The 17,707-nt window shown below is 38.2% G+C and overlaps 1 protein-coding gene across 1 annotated transcript in view; it reads left to right on the top strand.

Moving 5' to 3' along the window:
* The first annotated feature begins 2,860 nt into the window (after nt 1-2,860).
* Nucleotides 2,861-17,707, top strand: part of LOC147640792 (uncharacterized) — a 40,059-nt gene continuing 25,212 nt past the window's right edge. Inside the window, exons 1-3 of the mRNA XM_086811009.1 lie at nt 2,861-2,893; nt 2,987-3,261; nt 3,347-3,593. Of these exons, the coding sequence (XP_086667135.1) occupies nt 3,041-3,261; nt 3,347-3,593 (468 nt within the window). The 5' untranslated portion in view covers nt 2,861-2,893; nt 2,987-3,040. The remainder of the gene's footprint in view (nt 2,894-2,986; nt 3,262-3,346; nt 3,594-17,707) is intronic.

Below are 17,707 nucleotides of genomic sequence, written 5' to 3'. Positions count from 1 at the left end.
TTAAAAGTAACACTTTTATAATAAAATGTTTATCTCTTATGCATACCTCTATGCATGAAATTCAATTATGTTAAAAGTAACACTTTTATAATAAAATATTTATCTTTTATGCATGCCTCTATGCATGAAATTCAATTATGTTAAAAGTAACACTTTTATAATAAAATATTTATCTTCTATGCATGCCTCTATGCATGAAATTTAATTATGCTAAAAGTAACACTTTTGATATAAAATTTTATCCATTATGCATACTTCTATGCATGAAAATAAAAATGATAAAAGTAACACTTTTAATAAATTTATCCATTAAGCATCCTTCTATGCATAAAATAAAAATGATAAAAGTAATACTTTTGATATAAAAATTTATCCATTATGCATACTTCTATGCATAAAATAAAAATGATAAAAGTAATACTTTTGATATAAAAAATTATTCTTTAAGCATAAGATAAAAATTTAATTCTTTCATGATTCTAATGAATTTCTTTCAATTAATCTAGGATGATAATTCCTAGAATATGGTAGGAAATCCTCTTTTCATGCTTTGAAATAAATTATTTTATGTGTAAAATTTTATAAAATTTTGCCATAGCTTCGCTACTATAACTGATAAATCTCAATTATTTAAAAAAGGATAAGGCTTAACTTTAAGAGAATGATTAGAATGATCTCTAATTGGATCATTAACCCTTAATTAAAAATAATCATAAACTAAAAGCATAGAAAAACTATTAATTTATTCTCAAGCATAGATTAATCTTGGATTAAGAAAAAGCTTTATGAAAAGCTTCATTTGGATTGAGAATGGGTCATGAATATGACCATTCCTTAAATGAGAGAGAGAAATTACATAAAACCCATTAGAATTAAACATAAATAGAAATTTATGTAATCAAATTATGTAACTCTTCACTACTATTCATCAATTAACTTTAATAATATTCAAAAACCATACCAATTAAGCTTCTCAAGCTTGAGAGGGGTTGAGAAGAGAGAAACATTGAGAAATTATAGAAAAATCAAAATTCACCATATTTACCTTACAAATTACTTGCTTCTTGTTCACGGTAGAGGCCCCCAACCAATCAATTGGTTTAGTATGTTGATGGAGCCACCAATGAAGATTAAAAAAAGAGGGAAGTGTCAAAAACTAGTGAATTATTAAAGAATTCACAGTTCTTGGCTTAGGTGGAGTAGAGTAACAATGCATAAGACACTATATATTTTTCAACAAGGGGAGGCTTCTATTTATAGGAAAATTTGAGCTCCTAACCAAACAAACTGATTCTAGAATTTTCCAAGTCAGGTTGGTCACTTTTTGACCATTTTTAGGTCAGTTAAGCTAACTTTTTGGAACTAGACTTGAATGAGGAGAGAGGAGAGATGAAATATCTCAATTTTTATGAGTTTAAAACTCATTCAAGCATGTGAAATATGCACCTCCTTTAAAGAACTCCCCTTCCTTACATATGTGTCATAATGAAATCATTTTAATATTGCTCATAGTTTTTTACTAATAAATCTTGTACATTTTCAACTCTTCATCTTATGTGAGCATTTAAGGGACTCCCCTTCCTTACATATGTGTCATAATAAAATCATTATTCCCAAAATATCTCATATTTTTAATATTGCTCATAGTTTTTTACTAATAAACCTTGTACATTTTCAACTCTTCATCTTATGTGAAATATGCACCTCCTTTAAAGAACTCCCCTTCCTTACATATGTGTCATAATGAAATCATTTTAATATTACTCATAGTTTTTTACTAATAAATCTTGTACATTTTCAACTCTTCATCTTATGTGAGCATTTAAGGGACTCCCCTTCCTTACATATGTGTCATAATAAAATCATTATTCCCAAAATATCTCATATTTTTAATATTGCTCATAGTTTTTTACTAATAAACCTTGTACATTTTCAACTCTTCACCTTATGTGAGCATTTACTCATTTTTGGGTATTTTCTTTTTACAAATTGGATTTATCTCCTCCCTACACATGGATTGATGCTATTGGCCCATAGGAACCTTAATTGGACCATAATCCAAAGATTTATGAAAATCTAGACCCTTAGACTAAGGTTCTTTATACCTATTTCTAATTAATTCCAATTGCACATTGGAAAATTCTTTTTGAATTTCTGTTTCAGGGGAATTCATCTTAATTATATGAGATATTTTTCTATCCAAAAATATTCAAAATCTGAATATTCTCTCTCTAGAATATTTTCTCTCTCTAGGTTAAAACAGTTAGAAACAAGGTCTTTATATTTTTGAAGAGGGATTGATTATAGGGGAAGATGCTAGACATCAAAAAGGGTTGGGAGAGGAATCTTACAGAAAATCTATTGAATTGGGATTGCTTGGTGATGTATTCACTAAGTTTTTTGTGCAACGCAATTCCTCTACCCCATTGGTCCCTTTATGCAGGCTGATTCCAAATGAATCCATCCGTACAGTTTCTACCCAACTTGAGGTGTTTCATGATTCTTTTGACTGCCATGGTTATGTCGAAGCATCTCCTCCTTTTTTAGTTTCACTTACACGTCCAGGAAGCTCTATGTATTTCGCGGTCACACAAATAGACTTGCAAGAATGGGGACCAAACTGGGTGGTACAACATGACAGATTTGAGGATGTAAGTTCTTAGCTCATTGTGACTCTTTACAACACAGATTGGTGCGGACTAGTGTTACACCCACATTGTCACATGAGATCTTCATGTTTCAACGATTTGGAATGGCGGACAAATCATCCATATTGGACTACCTTGGTGAAGACGTAAGGAGGTGGGCTTTAATGGAGCTTAGTTTGGAGCGACGAAGTGGAGAGCAATGGTAAAATGCTCCAGCTACAATCTTGGCACAGCTTGTGTGGAAGGTAGTGTTTGCATTTTCCATCTTTTATTAATAAACGGATTATCAATGTTTTTTAATCGTGTGAGTGATAATGAGTCCTTTTCATTATACGTAGACACCGTTTGAAAATGCGGTGAAGCAAGCTATATCATGCATTGATAGACATGCCATGGGGTTGCAAGAATATGAGACAAAATGTGAGAAAGCCAGACGTGGTGTAGAGCAAACATTTCGAGATAGAGCGTACAAGATGCTCATAATTGCAAACCCATCCAATGGTGATGCATTCTTTCAACTCGTATATAACTATGATTGGTCCAAGAAGGGATTGGTTGCTCTGACCAAAGAAAAGCTCTACACAGTCGCCATATCTCGGATTTCAACTCAAAGGTATGTCACATGTCAATAAACCTCCCTTAACATAAACTAACCTTAATATCTAATCTCTTATGGTTTTGGTATGATGCTGAAATAGGAAGACGGAATTGCTTCAAATGCTTATGACCGGGAGGGCAAAGGACAAGGTAATTTCAGAGATGTTTGGGGATAACAAAAAGACGTTGCTGCATATGAAGAAAGAGTTGTATTGGGAAGAGCTAATAGGGGAGGCAGACTCTATTTTGGAGGGTTTATTGGTATATGATGATGTTGTCTACATCCCACCATTTATGCAATGGGTGCAAGAGGAGCGATCGAAACACATACCATGGGCCTTCCATGAGGTGTGGGCAAAGATTGGAAAAGTAAAGGAAGGCCAAAAGCAACCTGAGGTGGAGAATGCCACAAAGAGGGTTGTCTATAGGTATATATCTTCTAATGCCATTACATTTTTGTAGAAAATACATATACGCTTTTAAAAAAATATTTTAGTACTGTTTGTTTTATTTTGGACATGTAGGTGGGTGCAGCTACTCATTGGCCAAGGTCTAATGGACGAAGAGACGGAAGCAATCAAAGAATGGGTAGATCCAAATTCCTCGGAAACAATGTACCCGAAGGAATGGGTTGAGAGAGGGGTTTCTGATTGGGAATTTAAGAGATGTCCTTGGTGGTTGGACTATTCTCTAAATCATGTGCCTCCATGTGAGGAGCTCCTAGAAAAAGGTACTTTTTTGCTTTCTACTGAATTATATGTTACCATATTATAGTAGTGATGTGTGTGAACACACTTAGGACCGCCGGGGCACTTTTTCCCTCACTAGGAGGTTTTTTCCCCCGTGCATTGTATATACGCCCATTATCTTCTAGGGCTTGTTATCTTTCATTTTTGGCACTCATAATACTCTACTGTGTTGTGCTCAAGCTTCCTCATCTTCTTGAAGTTGTGTGTGCATTCCTGCAACCCTAATTCCAACAATTGGTATCAGAGCAGGCTTCCTCCTCCCGGGCAGCATCACCGGCACCTGCCGCTTCATCTCCTCCGATTGCGACGAGGTTTCACGAGCGTCTGCAGGTTAGTATATGCCGTGGGGGAGCCCGTAGGGCTTGGTCGTTTCAGAATTTTGATCTGAGGTCATTTCGCCCTCCGTTTTTGCATTCCAAGTACTGCGCAGGCAAAATCGTCCTACTGTGCAGATTTTTTGTCAGGATTAAAATCTGCAGGACAGGTGCCCATTTGTCTGTTTTGGGCTGTGCTACATAGCACAGGTCGATTTTATACAGGTTTTCCTCTTACAGACAGCATTTACGTCTAGTAGTACAGTCATTGGCCATGGCTGACAACAATGATGTATTCCGCATGTTGGCTGCTGAGGATAAGTTGGATGGCACCAACTATCCATTGTGGGCATATATGATGCGACATGTATTGGTAGCAAAGGGGTTATGGAACATTGTGCAGGGTATTGATGCACGTCCTATTGTGGCTGGGAATGCTGCAAACACATCAGAAACAGGTACTGTTGATGATGGTGCAGGCACAAGTGCTGTAGCAGCTGTTCGAGAACCACCACTTTCAGCAGAGCAGATTCGTTGGGATGGTAGAGATGCGCAGGCTCATGCCTTGATTGCGCTGTCTGTCAAACGTACCATTATCCCACATATTCGCTCCTGCAGGACTTCTAAGGATGCTTGGGATGTACTTGCCACATTGTATCAGGCAAGAAATGAGGCTCGTGTTGCTTATCTCCGAAAACAGTTGGAGAGTGAGCATATGAACGAAGGTGATTCTATGGATAGCTTTTTGACAAAGATCAAGGATTTCAAAGAGCAGCTCATTTCTGCAGATGAAATCCTGTCAGACAGTTCACTTGTGCAGACTGTTTTGAATGGTCTACCAGATTCTTATCAGGGTTTTGCTTCCACTCTTCGCTTGATGATGAAAGGCAATCCCAATGCCTTATCATTTGAGGAGTTAGTTTCTGTTTTGCTGCAAGAAGACCAGTCAAGGCAAAACAGGAATATTATGCGTGTCGCAGATCAAGCTTTCGTTGCTAGTCAGAGAAGCGGGAAAGGTAAAGCTGGCTTTTCTTCTAGTAAGCAGAAATCTGCAAATGCTGCGCAACCAAAGAAGGAAGACAAAGATGAGAAGAAGGGTGACAAACAGAAGACATTTTGCAAGTACTGTAAGGGAAATGATCATGTCATCAAAGCGTGTCCTAAGCTGGCTGCAAAAGAGGCTAAGAAGAAAGAGGCTGGTATGGCTGTTGCAGATGCCTCTCCTTCTAACAATGAATCTGCTAATGTTGTGCTAGATACAGAATGGGCATTCAATGCGCAGTGCAGTTATGACCCATCTTTGCATGACACATGTATGTCTGCAGTAGATTCAGATGTATGGTACTTTGACAGTGGTGCCACTAAGCATATCACCTCGCAGCGCAGTTTATTCACTTTCCTTGAGTCTGCTCCCACAGGGAATACTGTCACTTGTGCCAATAACTCCTCTTATCCCGTTAAAGGAGTTGGACAGATTGTGCTGAATGTTGCAAATGGCAACACCTTTACACTTTTTGATGCATTGTATGTGCCAGGGATCAAAAAGAATCTGCTGTCAGTCTCCGCATTTGCCAAAACAGGTTTGGTTGTAAAATTTGTGGATGACAGATGTACTGTTCATGATCTCTCTTGTGGTGACATCATTGTAGCATCTGGTTCACTATGTCGAGGGCTGTATAAGCTCAATATGGATGGCAAATGTGTAGAGGATTCAGCATGTGCTATTATGGATACGCAGGCTATTTCAGATGCAAAACTGTGGCATGCACGTTTTGGTCATCTGAATTTTTCAAGTTTGCTGCGCCTGCAGAAATCTGAAATGGTGTCTTCTTTGCCTAAGCTTGAGGCACCTGTCAAGCATGTTTGTGAGGGCTGCATATTGGGTAAAATGCAGCGTGCTTCCTTTCCCAAAGATGGATCAGTGAGAGCTGAACGCAGATTGCAGCTTGTTCATAGTGATGTTTGTGGTCCCATGCAAACTCCATCATTTGGAAACTACCTTTACTTCGTGACTTTCATTGATGATCTTACCAGGCATGCATGGGTATATCCTTTGAAGGCAAAGTCCGAAGTGTTTTTGTGCTTCAAACAGTTTTTGGTTATGGCTGAAAATGTGTCAGAAAGTAAGATGGGCACCCTCCGTTCAGATCGAGGGGGGGAGTATATGTCTTCAGAATTTAATGCATTTCTGGCTGAGCGTGGGATTAAACACCAATGTACAGTGCCGTATACACCACAGCAAAATGGTGTGGCTGAGAGAAAAAACAGGTCTCTCATGGAAATGGCAAGATGTATGGTTAAGAGTCAAAGTCTACCACATGGTTTTTGGCTTGAGGCTGTCATGTGTGCCACTTATGTACTAAACAGGTGTCCCACCAAAGCATTACAGGTTGTCACTCCATATGAGGCTTGGCATGGCCGCAAGCCATCTGTTGGCCATTTACGTGTTTTTGGTTGCCTGGCATATGCATTAGTGCCTGTGCAACATCGCAGAAAATTGGATGACAAAGCTGTCAAATGTATTTTTGTTGGATATAGTGCTGAGAGCAAAGGCTATCGTTTGTATCATCCACAGACAAAGCGCATTTTGGTTAGCCGTGATGTTGTATTTGTGGAAGATGCAGTTCAGCCCTTGGTTTCATGTACTAAGGAGACAGATATCAGCTCACGTGATGTCTATGATACATTGTTGCCTCTTTTCAGTGGTGCACAGTCAAGTGCAATACCTCATGAGGCAGTTTTTCAGCCTATGCAGGTTTTAAATGATGGCACAGATCAGCCTATATCTGATGCAGATGTGCATGATGCACTTGAGGATGAGAGACAAGAGATTGAGGGCTCTAAGAATATGCCTAGATGGCTGGTGCAGACTTTGCGTGACAGCAAGTTGGATGCCCCTTTGTCTAGTCGCACTCGTTCTGGCTCTCATGGTGCCTCTTATGCGTCAGATTGTTATGCATTGGCTGTTTCTAGTATGTGCGATGAAAGTGAGCCTGTTTCATTTGATGAGGCACAAAGTTCAGAAAATTGGATGGCTGCTATGCAAGCAGAATACGATGCTATTATGAAGAATGGTACATGGTCTTTATGTGACTTGCCCCCTGGCAAGAAGGCCATTGGCACTAAGTGGGTATACAAATTGAAGCGTAAGCCTGATGGCACAGTGGATCGCCATAAGGCTAGGCTTGTTGCAAAAGGTTATGCTCAAGAGAAGGGCATTGATTTTGATGAGACTTTTGCTCCCACATGTCGTATGACCACTGTTCGTAGCATCTGTGCATTAGCAGCTCATAATGGTTGGAATGTACATCAGCTGGACATAAAGACTGCGTTCTTAAATGGAGATTTGCATGAGGAGGTGTATGTATCGCAGCCTCGTGGTTTTGTTCAAAGAGGGCAGGAAAACAAAGTGTGCAGGTTAAAAAAGGCTTTATATGGTTTAAAGCAAGCTCCACGAGCTTGGTATGAAAAAATACATGCATATTTGACTGCACATGGGTTTCAGAATAGTCCAACAGAAAGCACTTTGTATGCTAAACGTGTGGATGGTGTACATCTAATCATTGCTCTCTATGTCGATGACATGCTGCTCACAGGACCAAATGAGAATCATATTGCTGATTTTAAGGCTGATTTGAATGCCTCTTTTGAGATGTCAGATTTGGGGCATTTGCATCATTATTTGGGAATACAATTTAAGCAGTGTGATGGAGGTATTGCTTTGTGTCAGACAAAGTATATTGAAACATTGTTGCGGAGATTTGGCCTTGAAGACTGCAAGCCTATTGCTACTCCAATGGAGACAGGTTTGAAGTTGAGTCTTCATGATGCTGGAGATCACTTTGATGTCACACTCTATCAGACAGCTGTTGGTTGCCTCATTTATGTATGCATTACGAGGCCAGACATTCAGTTTGCAGTCTCACAGGTGAGCAGATTTATGCATAGCCCAGGCATTAAGCATTGGCAGGCAGTGAAGCGTATCTTTCGCTATTTGAGTGGTACTCGGCATCTTGGGTTGTTTTATCCCAAGGGGGGATCATTGCCGCCAGATTTACATGCTTTTTCAGATTCTGACTGGGCTGGTTGTTATGACACACGCGTGTCCACGAGTGGTTTTTGCTTCATGCTTGGAAGCTCATGCATATCATGGTTGAGCAAGAAGCAGCCTACTGTGGCCACTTCTAGTTGTGAAGCTGAGTACAGGGCAGCTTTCACAGCTACGGTTGAGTGTGTGTGGCTCAGACGCCTTATGGCTGATTTGGGTGTTGGGCAGCCATCTGCCACCACCATCTTCACTGACAGTCAGAGCGCATTGGCAGTTGCGCGGAACCCAGTGTTCCATGCTCGTACGAAGCACATTGAGGTGCACTACCATTATGTCAGGGAGAGACTCTCTGCAGGAGAGATCAGTTTGGCTTATGTGCCAACACAGGATAACCTTGCAGACCTTTTCACAAAGGCTCTGCCTCGTGAGAAGTTCGAAGCTTTTCGCAAAGCTTTGGGCTTACTCCCTTTTGTGGATTCGTCCACATAGCTAGACACTTCCCTATACATGAGTGCTAGCTCTTGTTCACCGCATCACTCCAGGGGGGATTTGTTACCATATTATAGTAGTGATGTGTGTGAACACACTTAGGACCGCCGGGGCACTTTTTCCCTCACTAGGAGGTTTTTTCCCCCGTGCATTGTATATACGCCCATTATCTTCTAGGGCTTGTTATCTTTCATTTTTGGCACTCATAATACTCTACTGTGTTGTGCTCAAGCTTCCTCATCTTCTTGAAGTTGTGTGTGCATTCCTGCAACCCTAATTCCAACATTATATGCATGTAAATGTAAATGTATATGTTTATGTAAACCTTCCTACCTATACATATGTAAACTATCCATATGCATATACATATTAGATACATATACATACAGATATATACATATACAAATACATATGTATATACATATGTATATATACATATGCATACATAAATACATACCTACATACATACACTAAATTCCTACATACATACAAAGTTCATGTTACATTTAAGATTTGGCATGTTAGATTTTAAAGAAACATTGTTAAGTTTTGATATATACTATTCTCTAAAATTCTCTCCAAATTGAAGAAATTGGAGCTTCCCTCCTTCTTCAATCTTCATTGGTGGCTCCATCAACACACCAAACCAATTGATTGGTTGGGGGCCTCTACTGTGATCAAAGAATCAAGCAATTTGTAAGGTAAAGTGTGAATTTTGATCTTTTTCTATAATTTCTCAATGTTTCTCTCTTCTCAACCCCTCTCAAGCTTGAGAAGCTTAATTAGAATGGCTTTTTAATGCTATTGAAGTTAATTGATGAATGGTAGTAAGGAAATACATAAATTCCCATTTATGCTTAATTTTAATGGTTTTTTTATGATTTTTGTCTTCTCTAAATTATTATGATGTTATGCCTCATTGAAAAAAGGCATTCCCCTCTCTTCTTTAGTAAATCCAACCATTATCCTAGATGAAGGATTAATGGATAGAATCAAGTTTTTCATAATGTTTTTCTTAAATAAGTAGAAATTATTTACATTAGAATGATTTAAATACTCTTGGTGAAATTCTAGTTGATTTTAGAGAGTTAAAAATTGAAAAATGGTCAGCCATACAAAGGAGGTTATGGTGAAATTTTCTAAAATTGTGTAAAATAAGTTTTATTTTTTTAATTCAAAAAGAGTAATTCCCATCGTATATGTATTCTTAAAGTGTTAATTTTCATCCTAGGTATAAGAAAATACATACTAAAAATATTTTATTAAAAAAGTGTTACTTTCTTTAGAATTAAGTTCTATGCATAGAGGGAAGTATATTGAAATTGTTATTCTGATTATAAAAGTGTGATTTTATACATAAATTAGATGCATAAAAGAAATTCTTTTATATTAAAAGAGTGATTTTCATCATAAATGATTTGTATGCATAAACATATGCATAAAAGATATATTTTTTATATTAAAAGTGTGATTTTCATCATAAATGATTTTATGCATAAATTAGATGCATAAAAGAAATTCTTTTATATTAAAAGAGCGATTTTCATCATAAATGATTTGTATGCATAAACATATGCATAAAAGATATTTTTTTATTAAAAGTGTGATTTTTATCATAAATGATTTTATGCATAAATTAGATGCATAAAAGAAATTATTTTATATTAAAAGAGTGATTTTCATCATAAATGATTTGTATGCATAAACATATGCATAAAAGATATTTTTGTTATATTAAAAGTGTGATTTTCATCATAAATAATTTTATGCATAAATTAGATGCATAAAAGAAATTCTTTTATATGAAAAGAGTGATTTTCATCATAAATGATTTGTATGCATAAACATATGCATAAAAGATATTTTTTTAATATTAAAAGTGTGATTTTCATCATAAATGATTTTATGCATAAATCAGATGCATAAAAGAAATTCTTTTATATTAAAAGAGTGATTTTCATCATAAATGATTTGTATGCATAAACATATGCATAAAAGATATTTTTTTATATTAAAAGTGTGATTTTCATCATAAATGATTTTTGCATAAATTAGATGCATAAAAGAAATTCTTTTATATTAAAAGAGTGATTTTCATCATAAATGATTTGTATGCATAAAAGATTTTTTTATATTAAAAGTGAGATTTTCATCATAAATAGATTTTATGCATAAATTAGATGCATAAGAGAAATTCTTTTATTCTAAAAGTGTAATTCCTACTAAATTGGATTTATGCATGGAAAGATGCATAAAGAATTTATGTTAACCCAAAAGTGTTATTCTCATCAATTTTGATTTTATGCATAGAAAGATGCATAAAGAAATCTATTTTTAGTTCAAAAGAGTTATTTTCATCAATTTTGATTTTATGCATGAGAAGATGCATAAAAGAATGAATTTTAATTCAAAAGTGTCATTCTCATTTAAAATGAATTTATGCATAGGAAGATGCTTAAAAGATTGATTTCTATTTCGAAAGTGTTATTCTCCTTAAAATGGAATTTATGCATAAATAGATGCGTAAAGAAATCTCATATCAAAAATAAGAATTCTCTTGTATTCTATAAATAGATATGAGGATGTGAAATGAATCAGATAGATGAAAATGAACGAAGAATGGATGGAGATGTATGTATGTGAAAGACTGGATGTAGATGTATATATGTGAAAGGAAAGATGTATATGTATGTGATAAGTATGGATGTAGATGTATGAATGTGAATGTGGATGTGGATGTATGAAAGTGAATGGGGATGTGGATGTATGAATGTGGAAGTGGATGTATGGATGTGGATATGATGGAGATATATGTATGTGAAAGACTGGATGTAGATGTATATATGTGAAAGGAAAGATGTATATGTATGTGATAAGTATGGATGTAGATGTATGAATGTGAATGTGGATGTGGATGTATGAAAGTGAATGGGGATGTGGATGTATGAATGTGGAAGTGGATGTATGGATGTGGATATGGATATGTATGTATGAATGTGGATGTGGATGTATGAATGTGGATGTGGAAATGGATGTATGGATGTAGATGTGAATGTGGATGTATGGATGTGGATATGTGGATGTATGGATGTGTGGATGTGGATATGTGGATGTATGGATGTGGATGTGGATGTGGATGTATGAATGTGGATGTGGAAATGGATGTATGAATGTGAATGTGGATGTGGATGTGGATGTGGATGTGAGGATGTGGAAATGGAAGTGTGGATGTATGAATGTAGATGTGGATGTGGATGTATGAATGTAAATGTGGATGTGCGGATGTATGAATGTAGATGTGGATGTGGATGTATGAATGTGGAATGTTGATATGGATGTATGGATGTGAATGTGGATGTGGATGTGGATGTATGAATATAGAAGTGGATGTGGATGTATGAATGTGAATGTGGATATGGATGTATGAATGTGGAATGTGGAAATGGATGTATGGATGTGAATGTGGATGTGGATGTGGATGTGGATGTATGAATGTAGATGTAGATGTGGATGTATGAATGTGAATGTGGATATGGATGTATGAATGTGGAATGTCGATATGGATGTATGGATGTGAATGTGGATGTGGATGTGGGTGTATGGATGTAGATGCGGATGTGGATATATGTATGTGGATGTGGATGCATGAATGTGGATGTGAAAATGAATGTATGGATGTAGATGTGGATGTATGGATGTGGATGCGGATGTGGATGTATGGATGTGAATGTGGATGTGGATGTGGATGTGAATGTATGAATGTAGATGTGGATGTGGATGTATGAATGTGAATGTGGATATGGATGTATGAATGTGGAATGTGGATATGGATGTATGGATGTGAATGTGGATGTGGATGTGGGTGTATGGATGTAGATGCAAATGTGGATGTATGTATGTGCATGTGGATGCATGAATGTGGATGTGAAAATGGATGTATGGATGTATGGATGCGGATACGGATATGGATGTATGGATGTGGATGTATGGATGTATGTATGTGGATGTGGATGTATGAATGAGGATGTGAAAATGGATGTATGGATGTGGATGTGGATGTGGATGTATGGATGTATGGATGTAGATATGGATGTGCATGTATGTATGTGGATATGGATGTATGAATGTGGATGTATGGATGAGGATATGGATGTGTATGTATGAATGTGGATGTATGATGTGGATGTACGAATGTGGATGTGTATGTAGAATAATGAATGCGAATGTGTATGTGAAATGATGTGTCGTCGATATGAGTGAGATGTGATGACATGTGAATTGGGATGTGAATATATGATATGTGATGTGAATATGAGATGGAAAATGATGTGATTGGATGAGAATGAGTACACATATGAATGGAATGTGGAATAAGTAATGTGGACTGATGAGAGATAATGTGGAAAGACGAGAGTTCAATATAGAAACTGTATTTGTGACCTGTTTGTAAATGACTGTTTTATGTCAAGAATGCTGGAGAAGCATTTTGACCATCTTGTGATTAAGGTCGTGGAGACCTAACTGATAAAGTTGCAACTGCTGAGACAGAGAGTCAATGGAGGACGTCTCGCGTAGCAAGGTCTCGGCCGAGGTCTTGACCAACCTCGGTTCGGTTTAAATGGTGAGCTTCCCGTACGGTGGATGAGGGACCAAGGAAGCGGCCTATGAGTGAAGCATTAGGTGACCTGCGAAGGATCCTAGAGGGTGCTGACCATACGGTGCTCGGGCTCTGGGTCACCGAAGATACCCATACGTGCGTCGTGGAAGGTATTGGAACAAGGAGTAAGAGTTGTTTTCTAAAACCGAGTATGGATCTGGTTGATTGACCTTGCTGGTCCTCAACTGATAAGTCCATAGCTCTCTTATATGGATCTGTTGATTGATCTTGCTGATCTTCAACGAGGATTCCATCTTGACTTTTATAAGTGAATATTTAACGGGTACTATGAGCTAGGAACTATCGAAAAGGCCCCTGAGTGAGCAGGTGGTGAGCGTTCTGGTTGCCAATGATGCCATAGATACTCCGATAAAGGAATGATTGGAAATTAAGATTCAACTGGATACTTGGAAGTTTATGATTAGTAACAATATGATTTCATTAAATGACTTATTTAAATACATTTGAATCTGGGAAAAAGGCAATTTCATATTGGTGGGTGTGTAAGTGGTGTGACTCGAGTTAAATTTGCTTGAAAATCTGGCTAGGGGACCTGGGAACTCTTTTCCCCGGTACTCGGGATAAAATTTAACCAAATTCTAAATTGGATCCCATCACTACAGTGGTTGGGCGGTTGGCTAACCCATGGGACTGGGCTGGACTGATGGATCCGTAAAATGAGATTCAATTTCTATTGTAGTACACTAGACGAAGTAAATCCCGGATAGTAATTGTTCTATGGAAAAAGGAATCAACGGTTGTGCCTCTCGATGGGGAAAAAGCGTTGATCTCTATGATCCAAGTGCAAGTTTCTTCCTTGATCTGACCAAGTGACTTTAGGTCCGGTTGGATTAGCTTGGTCAGTAAAATGACCCTGACTACGATAGAGTAAAATTTTATCCTGGAGGAATCGCCTGTGCTTTCCGGGCAAGGGAAGTTTTTCTAAGTTCGGTTTTGGAAGAACCGAGGAATTAGTCACCTGTCCGGATATCCGTGGGCAAGGCCCCGAGTGTAGGACCCTGCCCCGCGCAAGATGTGCTACTTCCGCTGCTAGCACCCAGAATCCGTTGCGCGGTGGGGGACGAGGATCTTACAACATCACTGTTCATGAGTGCAATGGAAGGCTGAAATTTGTTTTAAAACTTGATAAGAGTGAGGTGATCAAAGGACAGAAGCTGGAAAAGGTTAGCTTGACTTTAATGAATAGAGCTTTGGATGCAAGTATCAGTAATGCTGATGAGAGGCACTTTAGTGTACAATCCGAAAATGAGATTTGGTGGCTGGCTGCATTTGAGGTGAGGTGCTATCCATTTTTAAAAAAAGTATATTATGTTGCTATCCATTACATGTTATAGACAATTTAACTGGCCTCTTGTTAACAGGTTCCAACAGAGACCCATGAAATTCTAAAGTGGTACTTTAACCAGACTGAGCTTCCTTCTACTATTCAGCAGCAGTCGACGAATGGCGAAAAGCTTTATGTAGAAGGATATGGTGAATATGAGGTTGAATGGCACCTAGTTGCAGATCTTAAAAACTTGAAATGCATGTTTGGTATTTCCCAAGGAGCAATGGCCAAGTATCCTTGCCTGTATTGCATGGCCAAACGAGGTGTCTCCAAAGGAGGAACTGAAGAGAGAGAATGGAAATGCCTAAATGCAAATAGTAATAGGCGTCAAGCCCCAAATCGTGATGCTCCAGGAGTGGATCCTAATTGGGATCCAATTCTTGCTATCCCTTTGATCAGAGTTCATATTTGTGTTTTGCATGCGCTGGTTAGAATAATTGAGAAACTAGTCTACATGTACATTGAATTTGCATGGATTATGAAACCAACATTAGAGAGTGAAAGAACTATTAAAAAAATAGAGCAAGTGCTTTCAGATGCAGGTTTACATTGTGGTCAAGTGAAGATTGAGAAGGACTTGAAAAGATCAGGGAAGACAAGAAATGTTCCTAGAGCAAACCATGTTTTGGAGGTGCAAAAGCCATTGTCCTTGGAGAAGCTAGCGTGAAATATTACAATTTGAGGGAATTTTAGGCGATGTATATATGTTCCTAGTGTCGAATCGTGGCCCAATCCTGCCATACGCTTGCTTGAAGCACGTTTGAGGAATGTGTCTTCATATATTTCCAACTGAAAAAATAAAGGAGCATTAGCCCAGAAACAACATCACCAAACAATCCAAGACAAAGTTGATAAAGCCAAATCCGCAACAAAAGTACGAAAACACAACAAAAGAAAATAACCTCTTGGTTCTCATCTGCTTCAAGCAAGGCATCTTGCCATAAATTAGTGCTCGAACTAGGAACGGTTTCCGCTGTCTTACATGGCACATCCCTAAACTCTCCCATGTTGGTAATATTCAGTCTTTCCCTTGCTTCTTGTAGCTCTTCCTCTGTGGCATCTTTTCCTTCATATTCAAGGGCATCAGCATAGATCATCTTTAGTGTTGCTGTTAGCAGATAGGAACTCGGTGTCTTTCACATGGCTATCCACTAGTAAGTACTTATCTATCCCATCATCATCTACAAAATTGTCATCAACCTCCAGATTTTGGGCTATGAAGGCTATGCAATGGTTCTCCCTTAAGTTAAATACATGTTGTATGTCTGTCAGCAATATATACTCTGAATCTCCTACTTGGTAGGAGGGGAGCAATGGTGTTGGAATGGGGGAGAACTCATCTGATTCAATCACGGACTGGCCTACGTCAGTGTTTTGTTCTCTCACTGCCTCAATATCAACTGCCGCACTGAGCTTCCTCTTCTCTTCAACATTGAACTCCTCAATCACATGAGGAGTGTCCTCCTCTTCAGCAACATCCTCAACGGTGGGACTAGCCTGACGAGAAACCGTGTCTTCAATTTCATTTGTCGCATGCGGCTCTGTACATTCTTCATCTGTTAATTGCACGTTCATGTGCAAGAAGCATAAGAAGGCATAAGAGTATTCCATCAAGCGGCATTTTCTTTTGTGAAAAGGGCATGGCAAAGCTCTCTTCTTATCACATGGTACCTTCTGCCAATCCCTGTTTAACCTCTGCTTCTTCTCCAGCGACACCTTGAGATTAAAATGAATGTAGTTTTTCCCATCAATCATCACTGTATCTTCATTTGTGAGCTCATCAAACTCTTGCTTTGCCTCTTCAAAGTATTCGGGATGGCTAGAAAGTGTATCCTCCAGAGAAAAATTGCAATTGAACATCAACGAAATCGAAGGGTGCAAATCATGACGTCCACATTTGTAGAGGAAGTCATACAACAGAGTTGCAGGTGTTTCTTTAATCTCTTCATCCACATCAAACTCGACTTGAACTTGCGCCATGGCTAAATTCAAGGGTGTAGATAAGACATGGAAATTATTAGTTCAAGCAATGAATCAAGAGACAGTCGGTCTTAAACACCAAATCTCTGTGTGGTGAATGGATTCAACATAACGCGAGAGGAGATGCCAGAGGAAGCCAGGTATTCCTCCTCGCATTGTAGTGAATCTATTTTCCCTAACGCAAATAAAATTGCAGCTTCGTCAAGGACCTCTTCTTGCATTATGGTGAATCGATTCACCATAATGCGAGGAGGCATATTGTGCTTCCTATGGGACCTTCGCTCGCGTTATGGTGAATTGATTCACCGCTACATGAGGACTTTTGCATCCTTTGGCGCCGCCTCTCACGTTATGGTGAATTACAAATAAAGATACTTCTCATGTACCCATACTGAGAGAGGAGGTGCCAAATGAATTAAAATAGTCTTCCTCGCATTGTGGTGAGTCAATTCACCATAATGCGAGGAGTCATAGGTTTTCAATTCACCATAACGTTTCTATCATGAAAAAACAAAGCAAGGAGTTCTGCAAGAATGAAACCAAGAGAACGAAATAACAAAAGGAGAAGAACGCACAAAAGAGATAAAAATACCAGGAAAACGAATCGACGTTGGATGAAGGAGGTTGTCGTTATCTTTGATGGAGATGAAGGAGGTTGGAGATTTGTCTTTGTCGTTTGATACAGGACGATGAAGGAGGATGATTGATGAAGGAGGGTTGGAGGAGATAGTCATTGATGGAGATGAAGGCCGTGGTGGGGAGATAAATGAGAATACGACTAGATGGGTATCCAAGAGAGGCAATTAAAAACCGTTTTTAATGCTATGCGACACGTCAGCGCCGCGTTTTTACCCGCCATTCCATGAATGCCACGTGG

Source organism: Cibotium barometz, chromosome 2, assembly GCF_041138505.1.
Source record: "Cibotium barometz isolate CiBa-2024 chromosome 2, ASM4113850v1, whole genome shotgun sequence".
NCBI classification, from domain to species: Eukaryota; Viridiplantae; Streptophyta; class Polypodiopsida; order Cyatheales; family Cibotiaceae; genus Cibotium; species Cibotium barometz.
This window is presented reverse-complemented; position numbering and strand designations above follow the sequence as displayed.